Source organism: Marmota monax, unplaced genomic scaffold, assembly GCF_021218885.2.
Source record: "Marmota monax isolate L192 unplaced genomic scaffold, Marmota_monax_Labrador192_F-V1.1 WCK01_AAM20220418_F8-fsc00003, whole genome shotgun sequence".
Classification (NCBI taxonomy): domain Eukaryota; kingdom Metazoa; phylum Chordata; class Mammalia; order Rodentia; family Sciuridae; genus Marmota; species Marmota monax.
In genome coordinates, this window is record NW_026694084.1 from 6,625,108 (window position 1) to 6,649,565 (window position 24,458).

Below are 24,458 nucleotides of genomic sequence, written 5' to 3' on the forward strand. Positions count from 1 at the left end.
TTTTGGAAGATCTGCATAATTCAGTGAATCAATATTTTCCAATTGATCAATGCTTGCCTGTTACAAAATCATGCATAAAATATTCAAAGTGCAAGATGGACCAATGGATATTAATATGGTACAGCATGAAAAGTGCATTGATGCAGTTTCAGATTCCAGGTTGGAATAACTTTTAATAACTACTTTTGATGTGATATTTTTTTCCTTCCCTTATTTTAAAACTCTTTATGCCTTCCCAGTGCTCTTAGGAAACACTCCAGTCTTAAACTTGACTTAAATGCTCTGCCTGTGACACCAGTCTAATCTCCTGTTTCTTACCCTTTCTCAACTCCAGCTACCTTGGTTTTCTTTCTTTTTTGTTAAACAGCTTTATTTTGAGATATATCATAAAATTCACTTAAGTGTACAATTTAAAAATATTTACAGAGTTATATAACCATTACAATATAATTTTAGAACATTTTCCTTACTTGAAAAAAGAAATCTATGCCCATTAGCAGTCAGTCACCATTTTCCCCTCTACCCCACTCATTCCCAGTCCTGGCTACCACTAATCTTGGTGTGATATCAAGGAAGAATACTCACTATTATCTGAAAATATTAACATACTCCTCCGTTTTCCAGTTGTATACTATGTGTTGTCTGTAGATATAGCTCTGTGGTATGGTGGTTGCCTAGCATGCCCGAGGTCCTGGGTTCAAACCCAGCACTACAGAGAAAAGTGTGTGTGTGCGTGTATATGTGAGTGCACATCGGCAGATATTGTTTTAGAAAATATCGCTTGCATTTTTATGGTTATATTTGCATAATACATAACTGATTATTTTGAAATACATTAATATGTCTAAGTAATTTCTTAGCTTAAATTTATGATATGATAAACACAGTCCACATAATCAAAGGCTCTCTACATTCTTGGTACATTTTAAGAGTCTAAAAAACTGGACTATGACCAAGAATTTGAAGAATTGTTGCTCCAAGAGTCCAGAAAGCTAAAACCAAAATAATTGTTAAGGCAGCATACTTTGAAACAAGTGTCAGCTAGAGCTACTCATCACAAAACTGAGTATCTGTATGCTCAGAGGGCTTATATACATTAGTGTTTTACCTTCCATAATACATCTTAGAAATGATAATTTAAAACCAGGACTTCATAGGCTGGGGCTGGGGCTCAGTGGTAGAGTGCTCCCTTAGCACAAGTGAGGCACTGGGTTTGATCTTCAGCATCACATAAAAATAAATAAAGTAAAGATATAAAAAAATCAAACAAACAAAAAAACAGGACTTCACAAATTATGTCCAAATCTGGTTCTCTGGCTGTTTTTATAAATAATTTTATTGGAAGACAGCCACATATTATCATCTGTGCCTTCTTTTTGCTCCATAAAAACAGAGGTAGTTGCTACTTTCCTTAAGGCATAATTATACCGTGCCTTGAAATATTAGCTAATGATATTCTGAAACTATCCCATTTAGCAAAAGTTCTAAGCATTCAGAATGTGAAGATAACATTTATAGCTCTTTTAGAAATGTTTACTTATATGGTATTCTATCTAACAGATTTTACTAAATATTACAGATGCTTAGATGCCTCTCTTAAGGTTTCTTGGGGAAACATTTGTTCTTTCTGCCTGGTAAAATTAGCAGAAAACAATGTGTCAAAAAAGCAAACATAATCCTTCATCAGCACATACAGTTGGATGCAACATAAAAAAAACATTGCTGATGATGTAAACAAATTAGTAGCAGAGCAAATTACATTGTCTGGGAGGGGAAAAATACAAATGTTTCTAGCATTACAACATGGAGAACTTAGTAGATTCTATTTCAGTAGTGAAATACATAATTATTTTTGTGAGCAACTAATGATAAAAGCTGTTCACAAAGATCTATTTGTAATTTTTTTAAATGTGAGAAAAAAAGAACTCAACTCAACACCAGAAAAAAAGAAAAAAAACCTTATGTTCACTTATGGGTGAATGAACTACCCCTCAAAAGAAGAATACAGATGGCCAAGAATTGTATGAAAAGATGTTCAACTTCTCAAGCCATCAGGGAATTCAAATCAAAACTGCACTGAAATTCCACTTCATTCTAGTCAGAATGGCAATCATCAAGAATACAATAACAGGCTGGGGATGTGGCTCAAGCGGTAGCGCGCTCGCCTGGCATGCGCGGGGCGCTGGGTTCAATCCTCAGCACCACATACAAATAAAATAAAGATGTTGTATCCGCCGAAAACTGAAAAATAAGTATTTAAAAATTTTTAAAAAAGAATACAATAACATTGTGTGCCTGTATGAATATATAACAATGATTCCCACTACTATATATAATTATGATGTACCAATAAAATTTTAAAACAATGCAAATAACAATGCTGGCCAACATGCAGGGAAAATGAACCTTTTCTGTTGGTGGAAGTATAAATTAGTACAACCAAATCAGTATGCATTTTCCTCAAAAACTAAAAATTATATCTATCCAAAAGAATTAGAGAGGATACTTCAGAGATGCATACATCCCCATGTTTATAACAGTACAATTCACAGTAGCCGAATTATTGAAACAACATTCATACACACACTTATACATACATAAGGTATTTATTCGGTCATAAGAAACAGAATTATGACATTTGCAGGAAAATGAATGAAACTAAAGTGCATTATGTTAAGCAAAATAAGCCAGGCTCAGAAAGACAAATAATATGTTTTCTCTTAATATGTAGAAGCTAGAAAGAAAGAAGGGGGGAATCCTATGAAAATAGAAGAGAGACCAGTAGAGAAGAGAAAGGAGGTTGCGGGGTTGGGCAGTGGTAAGGGCAGTACCAGGGGTTGAAATTAGTCAAATTATATGCATGTACAAATATACTGTAGTAAATTAGCCCAGTATTCTGAATATGCATGAACAGAAAGAAATGTTAATGGAGGGGCTACTTTGACCAGGAAAACAAAAAAATAAAATGAATAAAATTGGGAGGTTAGGAAGATAAAGTTGTAGACAGTTTGAAAAACCATACCTTTACATTTCAGTAAGGACAAGGTGGTAATCACTTTTTATTCTATGAAGAAGAATACTGGTTACATTGTAGCAAAATACTATTATAAAGTAGACCAATTTTGAAGGGGCTAGTCAAACCCAGGATCTCATGCATGCCAGGTAAGCACTCCTCCACTAAGCTACATTCCTAGCCCTAAAGTAGACCAACTTTTACAATTGAGCTTCACACTTTCTTTTACTAAAAATTAAGTATTCTTAATCTATTGATCTTTTTTATTATGACAGATTGTTGTCTATTTAGCAGGTATTTGGGGAGGCGGGGCTAGGCTTAATCCATACCTCAGGGTTAAGAAATGTTTAACAGAGTGTCAGAAGGTACCTGGTTTTTGAGGGAAACTCATCCAATGAAGAGTATATTCTTAAATTTTTACATGATTATGTGATTTTATTATTAAGAATTATTTTTTATTGGATGTGAAAATCCTCATGTCTTCACAGCATTTGGAGCAGAAAAATAGCCTAACAGCCCAGATTCTGGAGTGCAAGTATCTGAGATCTAATCCCAGCTCTAACATTAGTTATATGATTTTAGGTTGACTAGTAATCATTTGTGCCTCCCTTTTCTCATCCATATAGTGGAGATAATAGCATCTTCTAGGGTTATTTTGACAATTAAATGGGTTGATTACAAAGAGCTATGTAAGGGATAGCTATAAACTAGTTTAAGAAAAAAAAGTCTTTCTTGTGAATCCATTTGTTCAAAATACCCCCGAAGTGTAGAATCTTCTCATTTGCAGAGGGAACTTGTGAATGTTGAGAGGTATTAAAATTTACTAGCTTAATTTCTAGGTGGACTAGGATGTAGCTTAGTGGTAGAGCGCTCACTGTCTAACATGTGTAAAGCTGAGGAGAAGGATTGCAAGTTCAAAGCCAGCACCAGCAATTTAGCAAGACCAAAAGCAATTCAGCAGGATACTGTCTCTAAATAAAGTATATGTATAAAGGGACTGGGGAGGGCTCAGAGGTAGAGCACTTGCCTAGCATGTTTGAGGTACAGGGTTTGATTCTCAGCACCATATATAAGTAAATAAAGATCCATTGACAACTAAAAAAATATTTAAAAAAAAATAAAGGGCTGGGGATGTGACTCATTGGTTAAGTACCCCTGAGTTCAATCTCCAATATTACCCGCCCCCACCCCACCAAAAAAAAAACAAAAACCAGCAAGCAGCTAGCTTATCTAACCCATTGATATGGCAGACCCCCTCAAGTATTTAAGTGAGTTAAGTATGTCCCAGACATGTATTCTCAGCTGAGTACCAGTGCTGCCTGTTTGCATATTTTGGATAATTCCTTCTAATGAGATTTTTTAATTTTCTAGTTTTACTTCAAGTTCATTCTAATTTCTGAGGAATTATCAATCCATTTTATTTTGTGTATATTCTTTACAAGTTTTAGAAAGTAGCAATAGTGGATCATTTATCAAAGTTTTTTATAGTAAGTCCCCAGCCACCAAATACGTATTATGTAGATGTACATTCATTGTCTGTTTAACTCATTGTTATTTTAGGAATTTGGTGTGTTTGTGGGTACATACATATACGTGATCATGCATGTATATACATATTTAACATATAAAAAACACCTTTATTTATTTATTTATTTATTATTAATACCGGGGATTGAACTCAGGGACACTTGACCACTGGGCCGCACCCCTAGCCCTATTTTGTATTTATTTAGAGACAGGGTCTCACTGAATTGCTTAGCGCCTCACCATTGCTGAGACTGGCTTTGAACACACAATCCTCCTGCCTCAGCCTCCTGAACTGCTGGGATTACAGGTGTACACCACCATACCTGGCCACATTTCTTTTTAATGGATTAGTATAGTATAAATTTTTATAATACTTGAACCATATATATGAAATGAGAGGAAAAAATGTGTTATTCTACTGGAAGACAGTAAAAAAGATTTGCTGTATACACAGATTTTGAGTCGTTTATGATTTATTAAACGATATATGTTTCAAGTAATGTTGGGAGTTTTTGATTAAAGGTAGTTTGCTTCATGCAACATGTGAGTCCCTGATGATTTCTAATGGTAGAAAGACTTCCTTAAGAACAAATTTCTTCATCTTGTATTATCAGTGCTGATCATGAAGCATTCAAACAAAGTAGAGATTCTGTTGTGAATGTAATGAAGTATATATACCTCTTACTCTCTTGCTTTCAAGAAGATCATATTTATTTAGAAAATTTTATTTAAAAAATTGAATGCTTTCACATACAGAAACTTAAAGCAGTACTGGAAATATCACATGGAAGTTTGTGACAAATGACTGAATTTGTGGCAATTTTAAATGTTTATAAATACCAGACTTTTTGTATTTAGGGAAAAGGAATGAGAAAACTTGACAGAGATAAAGTAAATGGAGTACAACTTGAACTGGGACAAAAGATATAATGAAGATCACTTCATGCACTGAGTATCAGCAGGGTAGCAGATGATTGAAGGTACATACAAAGATAAATCACCCTAGCACTCTGGCTAGCATTTCATTCCAAGAAAAAATAAGTCCAAAGTCATGCAACCTAGGCAAAGCAGGAAATGGTATAAGAGATGGTCAGTCATATAGAAAACAAATAGTTGCATATATGAGTAAAAGAGGTTGAAATTAATTTGTAGGAGACCTTACATGTCATATAAGTAATTTGTAAGTTAAGACTTTATAGGTAATAGGACATATCTGTAGTTGTTTTCAAAATTAGGAAAGAAAATTAATTGGATTGGTGTAGATATCTTGGAGGTAACCATTAGGAAGGAAACCCTTGATGAGAATTTCTCCTAATAGCAATTACATGTCTTTCCTATTAGATAATTAGCACAGTTGCCATAAGTAGACATTTATTCAGTTCTAAATACTTAGCTCCTAAAACAATGTCTGGCACATAGTAAACATTTCATAAATGTTAATAACATGAAGACTATGAAGAAAGGCTTGCTTTTTAAATTTTAATTGACATAATATTTGTACTTATGGGATACCATATTATAATATAACATATCTACAATTTGTAATGATCAAATCCAGATAATTAGCATTTTCATCTCTTCAGATATTATCATTTTTGTGCATTGGGAACCTTCATACCCTTTTCCTATAGTTATTTTGAAATGTGTATTTAATTGCTGTGAACTACTGTGCTATAGAACATCTGAACTCTATCCCCTGACTCTGTGTTTTGGTTCTTATTATCCACTCTCTGAGTCTCCCTCACTTCCCCCTATCCTTCCTAGCTTTAGCAACCTCTATTCTACTTTCTACTTCTGTTACCAGTTTTTTTAAGCTTACACAAATGAGTGAGAGTATACAGTATTTGCCTACCTATTTAACATAATGTCTTCCACTTCCATCAATGTTGCCATGAATTGCAGGATTTCATCCTTTTTGAATAATATTCCACTATAGATACTACCAGATTTTTTTATCCATCTATTTGTTGATTACATTTCTTGGGTATTATGAATGGTGCTTCAATAAAGAGGGGATTGCAAATATCTCTTTTGATGCAATGATTTCATTTCCTTTGGACACACACACACAGTGGTGGGATTACTGTTTTCAGTTTTTTTGAGGAACATCTGTACAGTTTTCCATAATGGCTATACTAATTTACATTTCTGCCAACAGTACATAAGATTTCCCCTTTCTCTGCAGCCTCACCAGCATTTGTTATTTTTTGTCTTTTGATAATAGCCATTTAACTGGAGTGAGGTACAATTTCATTGTGGTTTTCATCTGTATTTCCCTGATGATTAGTGATACTGAGCATTTCTTCATATACTTCTTGGCCATTTGTATATCTTCTTCTGAGAAATGTCTATTCTAACCATTTATCCATTTTTAAATCAGATCTTTGTGCTGTCAAGTTATTTGGTGAAGGATAGTTTAATAATCTACCCAGCTCCTTGTCAGAGCCTGAAAACAAATGGGGGGAAAGAAAGTAAAGTAACAAGGAAGCCAAAACTTAGTGCTGCAGATTTTCTTCAGAAGATTTAACTGAAGTGGAACTGCTTAGAAACAAGACATTCACTTCAGTAAAATGGCCGGGGCAAGTAGGTATATGTATTATATTATATATTTATCTTAAAACTTTTCATAATGTAATATTGTCTCATCTGAATGTGCCTTGTTTTTTTGGTAGTTACTTTTCAAAGTAATAGTAAATTTCAACAATATTCATGTCTCATCCAAGAGGATAATCTTTTTCTACAGATGTTTAGTGACAGATCTGGGTATATTTATGACTGTAATTTCTATCATTTTTTCATAGTTTCCCTCTTTTTAAAATTTTTATTTATGTATGCTTTTAGTTAGTAATCTTTTTAATTTTTTTAATTCTTTATATATGTTTTTTTTTTTATTTTTATTATTGGTTGTTCAAAACATTATGTAGTTCTTGACATTTTTTTTAATTCTTAAAAGAAAATTATATCTGAGGTTAGTAGAAGTGTTTGTCCTGTGTGACAGTTGGAGGAAAGGATTTATAGTGACTTAACCCAAAGCCATGTAGTTAATGCATATTTAAATTTGCATTTATAGTTACATGTAGGGAGAATAGCAGAGTGTTTGCAAGGGTAGGGTCTGGAGTCAGAACTGAACCTTTCCTGGTATTCCCACTTAATTACTTAGACATTTTGTGTAATTTCTTAATGGTCTCAATGCCCTTATCTTTATCTCTAGATTTAGTTTATCTTATTCTTATATGTCTTATTTTGGGAGGGTAACCAGGGATTGAACTCAGAGGCACTTGACCACTGAGCCACCCCCAACACTGTTTTGTATTTTATTTAGAGACAGCATCTCACTGAGTTGCTTAGCACCTTGCTTTTGCTGAGGTTGGCTTTCAACTCTCAATCTTCCGGTCTCAGCCTCCCTGATTGGCTGGAATTACAGACGTGCGCCACCATGCCCGGCCTATATTATCATTTTTTATTGATAGTTTTTTATATTGATTATGTGGTCAAATAATAGTATTTATATATTATTAAAATTAATGTCACCTATTTTAAGTTTTTAAAAATGTGTCTACTATAAAACATTAAACTATATATGTGGCTTGCATTAGGTTTCTATTGGATGGCTCTGCTATAGACTACAAATAGCAACCCCTGGCTCCCCAATTCCAACCAGAGGACTGTTTTTGTAAATAGTTGTATTGGAACTTAGTACCATTCACTTCATTTATATATTGTGTATACTTGCTTTTATGCTACAAAAGTTAGTTGTGTGGTTACTACAAAACCAGATGGTCCCATTAAGCCTAAAATACTATTTGATGCTTTAGAAAACGAATTTGCTGCTCCACTCTAGACTGTAGTTGACAAATGTTCACTATGTTATCTTTTGAGTGGTTATAATAGAGACAGAGATAAAAAGCAGATTAGAGGGTGCCAGGGAAAAGAGGAGAGTAGGGAGTGTTAATAATGGTCTAAGAAAATAATGGTAATAGTTATGCTATTTTGAATATAATAAAACAGCTGAATTGGTATTTTTAAAGGGTCAATATTATTGTGTGTGGATAATACCTCAACGTTTAAAAATCCTGGTTTGGTTTATATAATAAAGCAGTATATTAAACATGATACATGTTGATGATAATGAGAACATGCAAAGAAACATGAAAATCAGTTATGAGAACAAAAAAATTTTCAGAAATAGTTTTTTTTTATATACTCCCTTATTACAAATAGTTTTTTATCACTTTTAAAAGCTTGTGTCACAGTTGTCCATTGGTGTCTGTGGGGTATTTCCAGGAGACCATGCAGATACCAAAATTTGCAGATGCCCAAATCTCTTATACTGTAAAATGGCATTATACTTGCTATGTACCTTACACACATTCTCTAATATACTTTAAATGATGTCTAGATTAATTGTAATATTTAATATAATGTAAACACTGTGTAAATAGATTTTTTTTCTTTTTTGTATTAGGGATTGAACCCAGGGGTATTTTATCACTGAGCTCTCTCCCCAGTTTTTATTTTTTATTTTGAGACAGAGTCTTATTAAGTTGCTAAGCCTAGCCTCAAACTTGTGATCCTCCTGCCTCAGCTTCCTAAGACTCTGGGATTATAGGTGTGAGACACCACACCTGGCTTAATTTTTTTTTTTTTTTGGGGGGGGGGATGGTGCCAGGGGTCAAACCCAGGGTTTGTGCATGCTAGGCAAGTGCTGTACCTCTGATGGGCATCTCCAGCCTATGAATAATTTTTCTACTCTAATATTCTGGGAATAGTGACAAGGAAAAAAGGTATACATGTTCAGTACAGGTGCATTTTCCCCACAGATTTGGAGGACTAACTGTATTTTCAAGTTGTTTATTGATAAGTGCTTAGCTGAAATTGCTTACTCATACAAAAGGCTTATCATTTAGATACAATCTCTTATTTAGTTTGAGACTTTAGATAGTCCACAATAATATATATGGCCGATATTAATATATAACTAAATAAGTGAGTACAAAGTATATATAAAAACTTCAATGCATGTTAATTCTTTTCTGTAAGTACTTATCTAAGTGTAGAAATCATGGCTTTATGGAATTTTTGGCCAGCTTTTGAGAGGAGAATATAATTTAACAGAAAGGCCATTCCCAAATGTCCATATCTTGTATCATGTAGGTATTTTATCTTCATTGAATTGTTAAACATCTATATATAAGTCTTCAGTATTTTCACATTGCTTTGAAGGTAACAAATTATTACTTGCGGCTGGGTATGGTGTAATCCCAGTAGCTCAGGAGTTTGAGACATGAGGATTGGGAGTACAAAGCCAGTCTCAGCAATGGTAAGGTGCTAAGCAACTCAGTGACAGCCTGTCTCTAATAAGATACAAAATAGGGCTGAGGGTGTGGCTCAGTGGTTGAGTGACCCTGAGTTCAATCCCTGGTACCCACTCACCCCCCAAAAAATAAAGAAAGAAACAAAATGTTACTTGCATTATACAATTGATTAATTTATTTGTTGTACGTAGGGTTTATCAGCAATGTGCTTTATGCAATCCAAAAACCAATAGTTGTCTCATCATTTTCCTTGTGAACACAGGCAATGGGTTTTCATTTTATTGCCCTGAAAGCGGCATATTACAGCACCTTATTGTACCATGAGGTAGAATAACATGTCTATGAGCACAGCCTTGGAGCCAGACAGAACTAGTTTCTAATTACAACTTAACTTACTAATTTAATGTGACCCAGTACTGCCTATTAAATATTTAACAAATATTTCTATAAGTCTCCATTTTCTTATCTTTAAAATGAGATAATGCCTTTTCCAGTGATTTTTTTTAAAGCAACAAATAAGAAAATAAGTGCGAAGTACTTAGCACTTAGAAACCACTCAATAAATGGTAACTTCATATTATTGCCAGTTAATATGTTATGTTTTTTAAATCAAACTCATTAAAAATTTTTAGTGTCAGCATCATACATTTCATTATGTATTTTACTGACTACTACCTTTTCAAAAACATAACAAAATAATAAGTTACGTTCTATTTTACTTTCAGTCAAAGAAAAATAAGAAGAAATCAAAGTCAGATGCTAAAGCAGTGCAAAACAGTTCACGCCATGATGGAAAGGAAGTTGATGAAGGTATTTGAGCAAGGGAAAGCACTGTAGAAATTTTTTAAAATCCTTTTTTTTTTTTTTTTTTTTTTTAAACCAAAGTGTATCATGTAAAAGCCTCATTTGTTTTAGTTAGTCTTGTATCTAGCTCTTCTTTTTAATTACTATAGTTTTTCAAATTCAGATCTATGACACTGGTAGGAAACAATTTGTTTTCTAAATTATTTGACAATTCGATAGTGCTTTTCGTAAATGAAACTACCTTGAAATTTAGGTCTACCTCAGTATTTTGAACAAACTGAAAAGCCATTCATCTTGTCTTTGTTTCCTAAGTATGGTTTTGGGGATTTCCCCCATTGTTTTTAAATATACCATCCCTGACAGGGATGTAATTTTGTTTTAAAACATGCATTCTCACCTTTTGCCTTATTTCCTAAGTTCTAGTCCCAAATACTGGTAAAGTTCTTCTTAAGAACTTGATGTGTTTGTTTCTAGGATTGTTGAAAAGGCAACTGGTATTTGAGAGGTGGCAAAGTTGAATCCAATTTTGGAGGCCAATTCTGCAGTTCCTACTTAAAATAATCTAGATTATTATTGCAAAATAGCAAACCCTATTTATGCTTGGATAATTTCCTTTATTGGTAAAATTCTTGAATAAGCCATTTATCTTCATTACCTAATAAACCCGTTTATTAGTGATTTTATATATATATCATTCCTATCACTTCTACCCAGCAAAATAAAAAGATACATGATGACTTATTTGTATCACTTTTTCTATAGACGACATATTTGATTAAGAAAAATGCTAGAATACATAATAATGGTTTGTTGCCTATAACAATAAGCTTAGAATAAATTCTTAGTTTAAATTAATAAAATCAACACTCTGGGTTTTTAGTTTAATATATACATTTATCATGATACCTTGTGTGCCCCACCCCATTTTTTCCTCAAAACTACACCTTTTTTTGTTTTCCCCTTACTGAATAACATTTTTTTTCTGGGGCTATGTCAGGAGCCTGGGAAACTAAAATTAGTCACAGAGAGAAACGACAACAGCGTAAACGTGATAAGGTGCTGCCTGATTCTGGTTCATTGGATTCAACTATCCCTGGGATAGAAAATACCATCACAGTTACCACCGATCAACTTACAACTGCATCATTTCCTGTTGGTTCCAAGAAGAATAAAGGTATATTAGTGGAACATAAGAGTGGTACATCAAATCAAACTCCTTTAAATCAGATTTACAAAATATTTTGAATTGCTAATGTCATTGTGCTGATATACCCTTCTTCATGAGAATATTATGAGCCATGTATTGGTTTACCTAATACCATCAGTATTATTTTGTACATATTGCCCAATGAATGGCTTGTTAAAATCTGCCTTTCTGCCTTGAGTCACATGAGAAAATGATGTTGCTCCTTTTCTTTATATGTATTGCTTTGCCCCAACTCTTGCACCTCATTTCTTATAGTGGATAAAACATTTATTAAATGGAATTATTTATCACCATTATGCATGTTGGGTGCTTTCATTCCAAGATAAAACAGGCATATTCTGGTTAGTGCAGGTTCTATCTGGATTTCTTATCACCCTAGCTTTTTGAGAGGACCAGAGATGTTTGGTAAAGCAGAACTTGAAAGGTTATTAAGCTTATGATCTTCCAAGTATTTCAGATGTTCAAACTGTCAATATTGATGGCTTCTTGGTAGCACTTTACATTGCCATCATTTTACACCAGACACGCCAGTCTGCAAAGTGATACTGTTCAATTTGCTTCAAAACATTGACTTAACTCACTCTTGTCTTTTTGTTAATGACCTCTCATCTTACCATCACTCAGTTGTTTCCAGATCACTTTCTTAGCCTTATTACTCTTTTTTACTTTTTTGCTTGGTAACTTGTTGGAATTTATTGCCACAATATAGCAGTGACTTAATTCTACTTACTCATTTTCACTATCACATGTTAGCTCTGCTTTAGTAATTCAGTTGGTAGCCCTTTTCACTGTCTTGTACTTGTGCCTTCCTTTCTCACACAATTCCGTTTCATGCTGGATTGTATTTTTGTTTTTGTTTTGATACGTTATGATCATTATGCTTTTTAGTGACAGAGAAATTGTAATTTTGTTTTAAAACTTGCATTCTCACCTTTTGCCTTATTTCCTAAGTTCTAGTCCCAAATACTGGTAAAGTTCTTCTTAAGAACTTGACGTGTTTGTTTCTAGGATTGTTGAAAAGGCAACTGGTATTTGAGAGGTGGCAAAGTTGAATCCAATTTTGAAGGCCAATTCTGCAGTTGCTACTTAAAATAATCTAGATTACTATTGCAAAATAGCAAACCCTATTTATGCTTGGATAATTTTCTTTATTGGTATTTTAGTTGACTAAGGATATGGTAATTAGAGAATCAGTTACTTATGAACATGTGAAATGTGTTGTAAAATTTACTTTTTTCCTGTGTAAGAATCTGGCACTTGAAGAAACAATTTATTATAGATAATAAGTAAAAATTAATTTGTATATTACTCCTAACTTAACGTGCACAGTGGCCTTTAGTGTTAAATAAATTTTATTTCTATTTCAACCAGGTGATTCTCATCTAAATGTTCAAGTTAGCAACTTTAAGTCTGGAAAAGGAGATTCTACACTTCAGGGTGAGAGAAATTACATGTAAATTAAATTGAAGGCCCGTCAAAATAGAAACTTATGTACATGTCTTTTTTCTTCACACAAGTGATGCAGAAGGAAAATAAAAGGATTTAAAATGGTTTTTTAATTAATAAAGTAACATAATCCAGAGATTTTGAAAAATAGATAAAAAGAAAAATTACTCCCACTTCTAACAGCATTTGGTATGTTTTAGCTTTCTGACGTCCCCATACATAGAAACATTCTTTTAGTAATCATTTATATGCAATTTTGTTTCTTGCTTGCATTGCTTAAACCAGTAGAGAAGGATTTTTGTTGAATGTGAATATAATATAGTCATGTGAAATAAAAACTTTACCTCATATATTAAGAAAAAAAGCCTTAGTTATTATTTTTAACTACCTCTTTGATAGTATCTAATATACCACAGTAAATGGACTGTAAGGTACTCAGAATATCACAAACATAAAATACATTTATCTACTCATTTATGGTGATGATTGGATTAAGTAGAGTGATACATGATGCGAAAACAAAAGTTATAATAAATTCATAAGTGAAAAAAGCACCTTTTTCATTTCAGGCTTGTTCTTAATCACTGTCACCTTCCTTCATGCCTATGAGTCTCAATCTTGGCTACATATTACAGTTATCTAGGAAGCTTAAAAAAAAAACATGTACACATACTTACATGTACATCAAAAGAAACATGTCCTTATATATTCACAATCGCCTGTGTTTCCATGCATACTTAAAATACCTGGGCCTCACCCCAAGACATTCTGATTTTTAATTTGTCTGGGCTGAAGCTCCAAAGCCTATTTTTAAGAAAAATATTAGTTGATTTTAATGTGAAGCCAGGGTTTTTAGAATTGCTGCCTATACATAATGTATAGAATAGTTTAAGGAAATAATATCTAACTAGGGAGAAGTCTTCATATGAGTTGGGTGAGTATTTTGAGTATACTAGAATATATGTCATTTTCCTGTTCACTTTGTTGTACTTCCTTTGAGGCAGTAATTCTGCCATTGAAAGAGGTATGGGGTGACTATGTCACTTTATAATTGATTTTTATCTTTAAAGCTCAAGCTATTTAAAGGAAGAAACAAAGGAATGGTCATTATAAGCCAAACAATTGTAGAAATTTGAAAATACTTATTTTTTAAACAAGAAGTTGCATACTTATTTTTAATCTTTATTTCTTTTCTTTAAGTTTCTTCAGGATTGAATGAAAACCTTACTATCAATGGAGGAGGCTGGAATGAAAAGTCTGTAAAACACTCCTCACAGATCAGTGCAGGTGAGGAGAAGTGGAACTCTGTTCCACCTGCTTCTGCAGGCAAGAGGAAAACAGAGCCATCTGCTTGGACTCAAGACACTGGTGATGCTAATGCAAATGGAAAAGACTGGGGAAGGAGCTGGAGTGACCGTTCAATATTTTCTGGCATTGGTAAGAACCATTAGAAAAATGTATGTTCATTTAAAATTGCTAACCTCTGGTATATTTTGAATTTTTCAGAAGAGAGGAAAACGTCTGTCTATAGATACATTAGTCCTTCTAAACAGAAATAATAGAAATAATTCATCTCAGATCATCTGCATGAAGCAAAGTGGGAACTAAAGTGAATACAGCATTTATTATTTACTCGTTACATAGTGCTTTCAGAAATATTATCGTATTTGGTTATCAATGTAGATAACTGGTATGTTTGTGATTTGGTAAATATAATGTGTAAGCAAACTTAATTAATTTCAGTAGTTCTATTGAGTCTTAGTGAAAATAGTAAGTGGAAGTACAGCATACAGCATCCATTTTTGAGTATTTTATAATCTGAAGAATGCCTGTTTATAAATTTTTCCCTAGATTTTTTTGATAAAGACTAGTAGTTTGAGAAATTTATTTCTGTAAGAGCCATTAAGTTAAAAACAACTTAATTTTTAGGTGTGTATTTGTAGTATAGAAAAGAAATCCATGTTAAATATGGAAAACTGTATAAAGATAAAGGGAAAGGTTCACTATTGTCTTACCACCCAATGATAACCACTGTTACTTTTTTGCTTTTTGTTTATTTGTTTGTTTGTTTGTTTTTGTTTTAATTTTTTAAGGATTATTCCTGCCAGTGTATAATTTTTCTTTTTTTGATATGACTCGACTCAAACGAGCATTGTTATGTTCCTTTTGCCCTCATCTCACCATTGTAACAAACATTTCCCTTACTCTTTGTATTTTTATTTAATGACCCTATGGTGTATTATGTAGTAAGCATAATATACCATAGTTAACTATTCCCATATTATTGGAGAAATAATTTTTCTTTTCTTTTTTTAACTGTTTTATATGATTTTACATTGAATATGTTTGATTTAGGGTCATTTCTTTAGTATAGATTTCTGGGAATTACTAGGGCTCAAGGGAATATGAATGTTTATAATGCCACATTATATGTTAGCAAAGTATTTTCTCAGAGAGTTTTTCTCCTTATACTTTCAGCATCAGTATATGTGCTCATTTATTATATACTTACCAAGGTTGAGTTTTTTTTTAATTTTTAAATCTTATTTGATAAGCAAAAATACATACATGGTTTTTGTAACGTTTTTAAAATCACTAGTGAGGTTGACTTTTTTCTCATACTTTCTTGATCATTTCTATTTCTATTTTTTTGTGTGTGTGTGAATTATGTTTGTGTTCTCTGCCATTTGTCTAATGGCCTCTTAGTGTTTTATTTTTTTGAATTAAATTATTTCTTGTGCATTAAATATACTTTTTTCCCCCTATTGTTCTTATGGCAGGCATTTAATACTTTGTTTCTTTTAATCTGGGGAGCAATAGACACTAGAAAGTTTTTAGTTTGTAAGTGGAGAAAAATTTCTTCTTTTTCTATTAGTTTTCCCACCACTGTTTTCAAAACAAACTCATAGATCATTTACTAGTATTGTTCTTATGCTTGTTTCCTCTCCTTCCCTGCCATGTCATAAAACTAGAAATATCAAGAAGACATTCTGTAAATTCCTACCCGTTAGCACAAATCTCTGTGCTAAAAGCATCCTTTCATATTTAATAAAAAGAAATGGTCAGGTTTTATGATGTAATGTTGGGAACTGTGACCTTTTCTGATACGCAGTTTATGTTTTAATTATAATTAGACAGAGATTAAATGTTAGTCCTTCCTTAGAGATGCTACAGATAAAATAAAGCAGTAAATTAGAGTTCCTCCCTTGTTGGATTCAGACTTGTTGAAAATGAAAAGGAACTGTATTAAATTAGGTTTGCAGTAGGTCACTGAAAGGAGACAGATGTGACTGATCACATGGAGATATATGCTCCTTAAAATATGGTCAAATATCATATAACAATGGGGACACATTCAAAAGATGCATTCTTAGATTATTTCATAATCATGTGAACATCATAACATGTACTTAAATTAAGATGGCTATGATGTCAGTAGGTGATACTGTCTTATGGGAACACATGGTCTGCAGTTGATGAAAGTATCATTTTTGTGGTACATGACTATACCCATGTATGAGAAAGAAATGTCTTTAAAATATTGATTAGATAGCATGGTATAGTAACATGGGACTGTCTGGTCACATGTATTAGGTGTGAAATAACCACTCTAGCTTTTATGTACATTAGATTAGTTATTTCACCTATATGGGACCTCATGTTATACTTGTGAGGATTGATTATAATGAATATCATATACCAAGTTCTGTATGTGACCCAGGTAGTTGCTTAATTATGATAGATAATAAAATAATTCGATATAATGGAAAGAGCATAAGCTTTGGAAATTAAGTTCCAGTCGTAGCTCAGTTGTTTCCTAACTGTCAGCAAATTATTTAACTGCCTAGAGAGTTTACCAGAAGGATTAGAAATGGCTGGTGGAATGGGACTCAGCCATAGACAGATGTAAATAGTAGCTATTGGTGTATTATTGGTTGTGATTTCTACAGTTATCTTTAAATATTGTTATCATAGTTTTGAATCTGTACATATCTTTCAAGTTTCTTTGCAAATTGAAGGTTCCAAGTGACGTTCTTTATTTTAACAGCTGCTTGGTCTAGTGTGGATAGGGGAATGAATACCTCTGAACAGAATTCTGCTTCTTTTGCATCTCTCACACTTAACTCTGCTGTTTCTGGTATGTGAAAACAGTCTTTCATTTAGTTAACAACAACAACAACAAATTCTGTTTAAATAAATTTTAGCACTTGTTATTTAAAAAAATAATCAGCATCAACATAATGCTATCAACATTTAAAAAAATAGATAAATAGAATGTCAGAGATCTTTAAAAGGGTGTGGGGTTGGGGAGAGAAAAAAACCTAAATCCTTTTATGTGCTAGTGGCTTAGCTCCTTTCTGCAGGGGAATAAGGAAGATTCTGTGGCCAGACAGCACTGACAATGTGTTAGTGCACAGACAAATACTCGTGGAAGGCCTTCCTTTAGGTTACGGTCATGATTTTCAGTTTCTAGTCTATTTCTAGTATACTTGTGGTTGCATATTGGCTTTTTTGTTTTGTTTTGTTTCTGTTCCCTTTTCTTTATCTTGAATGGGTAGGGAAACCTTTCAGATTATGCAGACCCCCTCGTAATAATTTTACTTTGAGTATCTATTGTTTTAGAATGTATACTATTTAAAAAACTATTGATTGATCATAACGTAAGTGGATATGCCTTTTAGTAATCACCTAGAAGCCACACACATTTAACAGATATTACATATTGGCTAAATTATGTGAATGTACAAATATGTAACAAAGCCCATTATTATGTATAAGTATAATGTATCAATTAAAATTTTTAAAAAACAGGAGCTGGGATTGTGGCTCAGTGGCAGAGCACTTGCCTGGCATGTGTGAAGCACTGAATTCGATCCTCAGCACTATATATTAATATATATATATATTTTTTTTTTTTTTTTTAATTTTTTATTTTATTTATTTTTTTTAAGAGAGAGTGAGAGAGAGGTAGAGAGGGAGAGAACTTTTCAATATTTATTTTTTAGTATTTGGCGGACACAACATCTTTGTTTGTATGTGGTGCTGAGGATCGAACCCGGGCCGCACGCATGCCAGGCGAGCGCGCTACCGCTTGAGCCACATCCCAGCCCCTATATATATATTTATATTTATATTTATATATAGGATACATCAACAACTAAGATAATTTAAAAATTTTTTTTTTAAACAAATATTACATAAATGTGGGAGACACTCTTTGCAGTGCTCGATACACATCAGAATTCATGGACCCAGTTTACTAATTGTGTAGTTCCACAATGTCTAGAATCAGTAGCCTAGAATAAGGGTCAGCAAACTTTTTATATAATGGAATAAATAGCAAATATTTTAGGCTTTATGAGCTATAGTTTTTTTTTGTTTGTTTGTTTTTTGTTGCAGCTACTTAAGTCTGCCATGGTAACAGTAAAGCCGCCAGAAACAATACATAAACAAATAATTGTGTCTGGTTCCAAAATAATATTCTTTATGTATGTTTTTTCCAACCATGTAAAAATATAAAAAGTATTTTTGACTCATGGACCTTGTGAAAATAAGATGGATGAATTGGCCCATGGGTCTCAAACTGCCAAACCTTGATCTCATAGACCACCTTGTAGATCTTTAGGTGCAAGTTAATTGTTTCCCTCATTTGATGAGGGAAATCAAATCTAACTATTTTGAGTATGTATCAAGCAGTTGTCATGTTAGTGGAATGCTAGTAAGATTATCTGTAACCAAGTGAAAAGTTATAAATTAGGACTCTGAGGGGAGGAAATGATTGTATAGTCTTTTATACTATTAGAAATCTCTCCTTTTTAACCATTTCTTTGTGATACTGGCTCTGAATCTAAAGTGAATCTATTTGTATCTACATACATGCTTATATACATGGTGGAGAACCACTGTTAACAAACATTACAAAATGAATTCGTAGCCGTAGAATAAGGAATTTGACCTGGCATCTGTAAACTTACATGCCCCCAAAATTAGATGTACAATTTTGTGTTAAGTTCTAAATGTTAGACTACCACAGCACTCTCATTGAGTTCCAAAAGTACTCTGTGACATGGTACTGTCATCCCACCTATTCCTTCCCCACTCCCCATAAAACAAAAACAGAAGAACGAGACAAAATTTAAAATATTCTGTTCTTTTAAAGGCACCTAAACTTAACTCTCCAAACCTTCAACAATCCTCTTGTCTCTTTGGCCTTTCTCTGTCTCACCTTTCTAGATCATTTATTTCTTTTAACTTTCTTTTGGCCAGAAAGTTGTAGGTAACTCAAGACGTTTTCTAGTTCTGCTTTTCAGGGTTCTAAGGATATAGTAAACCCTGAAACATCTAGGGCCAAAATCATCAATAACCAGAGATTTTCTTTGAGTTTTATTACTTTTCATTAAGAAGAAAAATAAAACAACTTTCTTTGGGTTCTTGAAATTTGTAGGTAACTAGTTGGAAGGATCTATTACAAAAAAGTGAAATCTAATGGATTGGAATTATAGGGAAAGTGTGTCTGATCAATTAAATTAGATTTAATGATTATCATGTTTAATTTAAAATACCCTCAATACTACTTTTTCTTTTAATTTAACTCTTTTTCTAATGTCTGAATTTTTCCTTTTAGGAGAAACAAAAAAGTAAAGTCTCCATGTGCAAAATAGAACTATTGTTATGAAACATCATTAGGAAATTCCATTTTTAATTTTATTGCATTCGTTTTTCATTTAAGGGTCTACTGCTGAGCCAATTTCTCAGTCTACCACTTCTGATTATCAGTGGGATGTTAGCCGTAATCAACCCTATATCGATGATGAATGGTCTGGGTTAAGTATGTCCTTTTAAAAATTATCAGTTTTTGTTTTGTTTTGTTTTGTTTTGTTAGAATTTTCTTTATAGCACCCTGAATTCATGCTTTATTATTTAATTTAAATCTTCTCATCTTTAAAGGTCATATTAATATAGTACAATATCAAATGTATTACTTGAAAGCTGCTTATTGAATGCATGTAGTTAAAAACTGAGTTTTCATAATGATTGAGGCAGTATTTAAAGTTTTTTTGTAGTTGCTTAATAGTACTTCTAGTTTAGAATTTTTGTTTTAAATAAATTTTCTGTTTCTTCTAGTTATAAGAGGGAATAGAATATACAGAAATGGCTTTGAATTTTTGTGCTGGTAGAAAACCACTTTCTTAGCATAATTTCCAGTAGGAACATAGGGAAGGCTAAAGGTAAAAATCATTTTTAAAAGATGGGGAGAAACCAGGTGTAGTGCCATATACCTTTAATTCCACCTATTCCAGGAGGCTAAAGCAGGATGAGACAAGTTTAGGGCCAGCCTGGGTAACAGTGAAATCCTTTCTCAAAAAAACAACAAAGAGGATAAAAATTAGAAGGGAAAGAGGATACAGTCTTCATGCTCAGAAAGCCCATACCATTTTCATTTAAAAATAAAAGTATCTGATATTATTTTTGCTTCATAACCCCAAATTGCAGAACTTGACTCATTTTTCTGAATTTTTATATCTTTCCTTTTTACTTTTTTTTTTTGGGGGGGGGGGTAAGCAATTATATTCTACCCTGTGGGATTTTATATTTTCTTTAGCATGTTAAAAAAAATATATTTTATGTTTTGTTTTGTTTTGTTTCCAAGTAGGGTTTAAACCCTCTGAAGGAGGGTTTTATATACTTTTATATACTCAGTACCTATTATAGTATGGTATACATAGGTATTTTAGTAGTGTTGATAATGATGATAAAAGAAAACACTGAACTATGTACCAAGCACTAGTCTAAGTCTTATTATATAAAGAAAGATTCTTTCCCCCTCCACTTTCTGGTTGAAGAAACTGAGGCAAAGAAAAGTTATCTAACTTTTACCAGGACAGCTAGCTAGTTAAATGGCAGAGGGTAGTATGCAAACTTGATAGTCTTGGAGATGACAGTAATCAGAGAAGTAAGTTTGCAACACAGTAGTTGAAGCACAATTACAGATTAGGGCAGAAGAAGTTGAAAAAGTAGACAAGGGAGGGCCATATTTTGAAACGACTTGATTTGCCTATGAAAATTAGGGAACTGGGGTTTGGAGTACTAGTTTAAATGGTAGAGCTGAATTTTAGTCCTGACTTTAAAATATAGTATCTCATAGTAATCACTTTTTCTGGTATTGAAGCAATTATATATGTTTTTAAAAAGTTGATTGCCTAGCCACTTTTGTTTAATTTCTAAGATAAATGTAATATAGTACAATGACTTATCTTGGAATCTAGGTTAATTAAGCTATAAAATGGAGCAAATAAAGTCTCATCTGATTTTAAGATATTATAAGAATGTGAAAGCACTTGTTTTGGGGAAAAATAGTCCTATCTGTGCTTTAGGAAGAATTTTCAGCTATTTGCAGAGCAGAATTAAGGAGTGACTATAGGAAATTGGCAGTAAGCCATCTTGAGGTGCTGAGGTTGACACTGAGGAAAATTGAGCAAACAGGGTTCCAGGCTTCCCTGCTGCAGACTAGCTTCACTTTTATCTTATCTCTATTAGGAGTCTTCAAATATGAAAAAAACGTAATTGGCTGCTAAAATGAAAGATTTTTAAAAACATGTATCACAGCAATTTTGTACTTGAGGAAGATGGTGTTCTTCAAGTTTGTAGTAGTCTTTTAAATCCAAAATTTTTCTTTAACCTCATTTTCTCTGAATTTTATTTTTTTGTGTCAGTATCTTTAGTGTGGTGTTTTTTGTTTTTTTGTTTTTTGATGCCCAGTGGATTTGATATTTCAGAATTTATACAATGTGATTTAGTAATTTGAGATTAATCCACAATCCACAAAGCAAATGTTTTCTAGGATTTTGTTTTGGTGACACAAAGCCCAGGAGTAAATGAATTAGCTATATCATGTTGAGGGTTAAGGTTTGGAAACATACTACCTAGGTTCGAATCTTAGGTTTCTTGGGGCTGGGGATGTGGCTCAAGCGGTAGCGCGCTCGCCTGGCATGTGTGAGGCTCGGGTTCGATCCTCAGCACCACATACAAACAGAGATGTTGTGTCCGCCAAAAACTAAAAAATAAATATTAAAAATTCTCTCTCTAAAAAAAAAAAAAAAGAATCTTAGGTTTCTTGCCTTTGCTCTTAGACAGGTTGCATGATCATTCTAAAATGCCCTGGTTTCCTCATCTGTCAAGATAGTCATTCCTCCCCTGCAGTGTTGTTGGGGGTTAAATAGATTAGTACGTATAAAGCACTTAGAGTATTACTACATACATAGTCAGTATTCAATTAGTGCTGCTGTTCCTGTTGATATTCTGGTGATAAAATTAGTAGTTCACTTATGGGGATTAATCAATATTTCTGTTAAAACACTGGAGAATGTCTTTCAAATTGTTTTCATAATTGTTTTACTAAAGTTGTTAAACTTAATGTTGAATTAAGTTCTGGCAAAAATAGCTGGCAACCAAATAGAAACTGGCAAAGAGATAACTAATGTATTAGTCTACAAACAAATTAAATGGATAAACAAATTCCTTTTTCCTTTTAGGGAAAAAAAAATACTAACATGTCTCTTTTAAAAGATATTGGAAGACTACTGGAAGAATTTTGAGATGAGAAATAGAATAATTTCTATCAATCATTTTCAAGGGAACTATGTCCAAAAAGTTTATTAGCTCATTAGGCCCAGGAATAATAAAAATTATTACCAAGTTTCCTGGTAATAATTTTTAGGTTTAGGTGATTGAGCTATTGTTTTAAAGTAGTTTTATTTGATCCCAGTAAAGAAAAAACAATCTGGGACTATGTTATGTTTCTGTTAATAATCTTATATGGAAGTCATTCCATGGGCTACAGTTGTTACCCAGACTTCATGTCTACCTGCTACAGTTGTTATCCAAACAAAGTCACCCTCAGCAATTGTGAAGCACTAAGCAACTCAGTGAGCCTCTGTCTCTAAATAAAATACAAAACAGGGCTGTGGATGTGGCTCAGTGGTTGAGTGCCCCCTAGTACAAAAAAAAAAAAAAAAACAAAAAACTTTTCCCTAAGTACTATAATAGATGTTTATCCCTCACCCCCATCCCCCTACAATATTTATCAAGAAAGTAGGTCATATGTTAGTATATGATTCATTCAACTTTTTAAACTTTTTTATACTTGATTATTTCTTTTCTGGCAATCAGTCTTAGAGGTAAGGCTAATAGACAACAATTTTCTGAATCTGGGTTTCTTATCTATGAAGTTTAATTGTTTGGTTCAAGTAAATCCATTGGCAGCTCTGAATCTCTGAACACTATGGTTAATGAATGCTTGGGTAAGATGGGCAATTAGTTCTTGACATCTACTAGATCCCGTTATGCTTATAAAAATTGTTCTACATTTAAGATATTGCCAGGTGTGGTGGTGCATACTTGTAATTCCAGCAACTTGGGAGGCTGAGGCAGGAGGATTTTCAAGTTTGAGGATAGCCTCAAGAACTCAGCAAGATCCTATCTCAAAATTTTAAAAAATAAAAAGGGCTGGGAGTGTAGCTCAGTGGTAAAACACCCTGGGTTCAATCCCCAGTACCCCTTTCCCCCAAAAAAAGACACATCAAGTATATTTTACTAAGATATTAGGATTGTGAGACATCAAGTCTTAGTTATATATACTGATAGCTTAGAAATGGCTTTAATGTCATTGGTGATAGTAAAAACAATAGCTACCATTTATTGAGCACTTACTGCATTGCTGTGAACTGCCTTACATGTATCTTATATAATCCTATCAGTACTCCTTAAAATTGATTTATAGCCCATTATGATTAAAAAACTTGAACAAAATCATATTGTTATTAAGTGGTAAAAAAAAGTATTCAAATGTAGATCTGCTTGACTGTAAGACCCACGTTCTTGAGCTGGGGTTGTGGCTCAGTGACAGAGCACTCGCCTGGCATGTGCGAGGCCCTGGGTTTGATCCTCAGCACCACATAAAAATAAATAAATAAATAAAGTAAAGGTATTGTGTCCAACTACAACTAAAAAAGGTGAAAAGAAAAAAGAAAACTCAGGTTCTTAACCTCTATGTTAATACTGTGTAATACTGACTCTAGAATACCCCTTATGTTAATGAATTTAGAAATATAGGAAGAAACTTCCTTTTTTGTTTACATTTCACACT

The 24,458-nt window shown here is 33.0% G+C and overlaps 1 protein-coding gene across 3 annotated transcripts in view; it reads left to right on the forward strand.

The window, feature by feature from the left end:
• Window positions 1-24,458, forward strand: part of Mtdh (metadherin) — a 64,333-nt gene that overhangs the window by 20,197 nt on the left and 19,678 nt on the right. Inside the window, exons 3-8 of one of the 3 annotated variants that reach the window (XM_046464665.2) lie at window positions 10,581-10,665; window positions 11,657-11,833; window positions 13,238-13,303; window positions 14,513-14,749; window positions 17,361-17,450; window positions 20,043-20,141. In XM_046464665.2, the coding sequence (XP_046320621.1) occupies window positions 10,581-10,665; window positions 11,657-11,833; window positions 13,238-13,303; window positions 14,513-14,749; window positions 17,361-17,450; window positions 20,043-20,141 (754 nt within the window). The remainder of the gene's footprint in view (window positions 1-10,580; window positions 10,666-11,656; window positions 11,834-13,237; window positions 13,304-14,512; window positions 14,750-17,360; window positions 17,451-20,042; window positions 20,142-24,458) is intronic. The other 2 variants (XM_046464666.2, XM_046464667.2) reach the window with 2 other exon arrangements.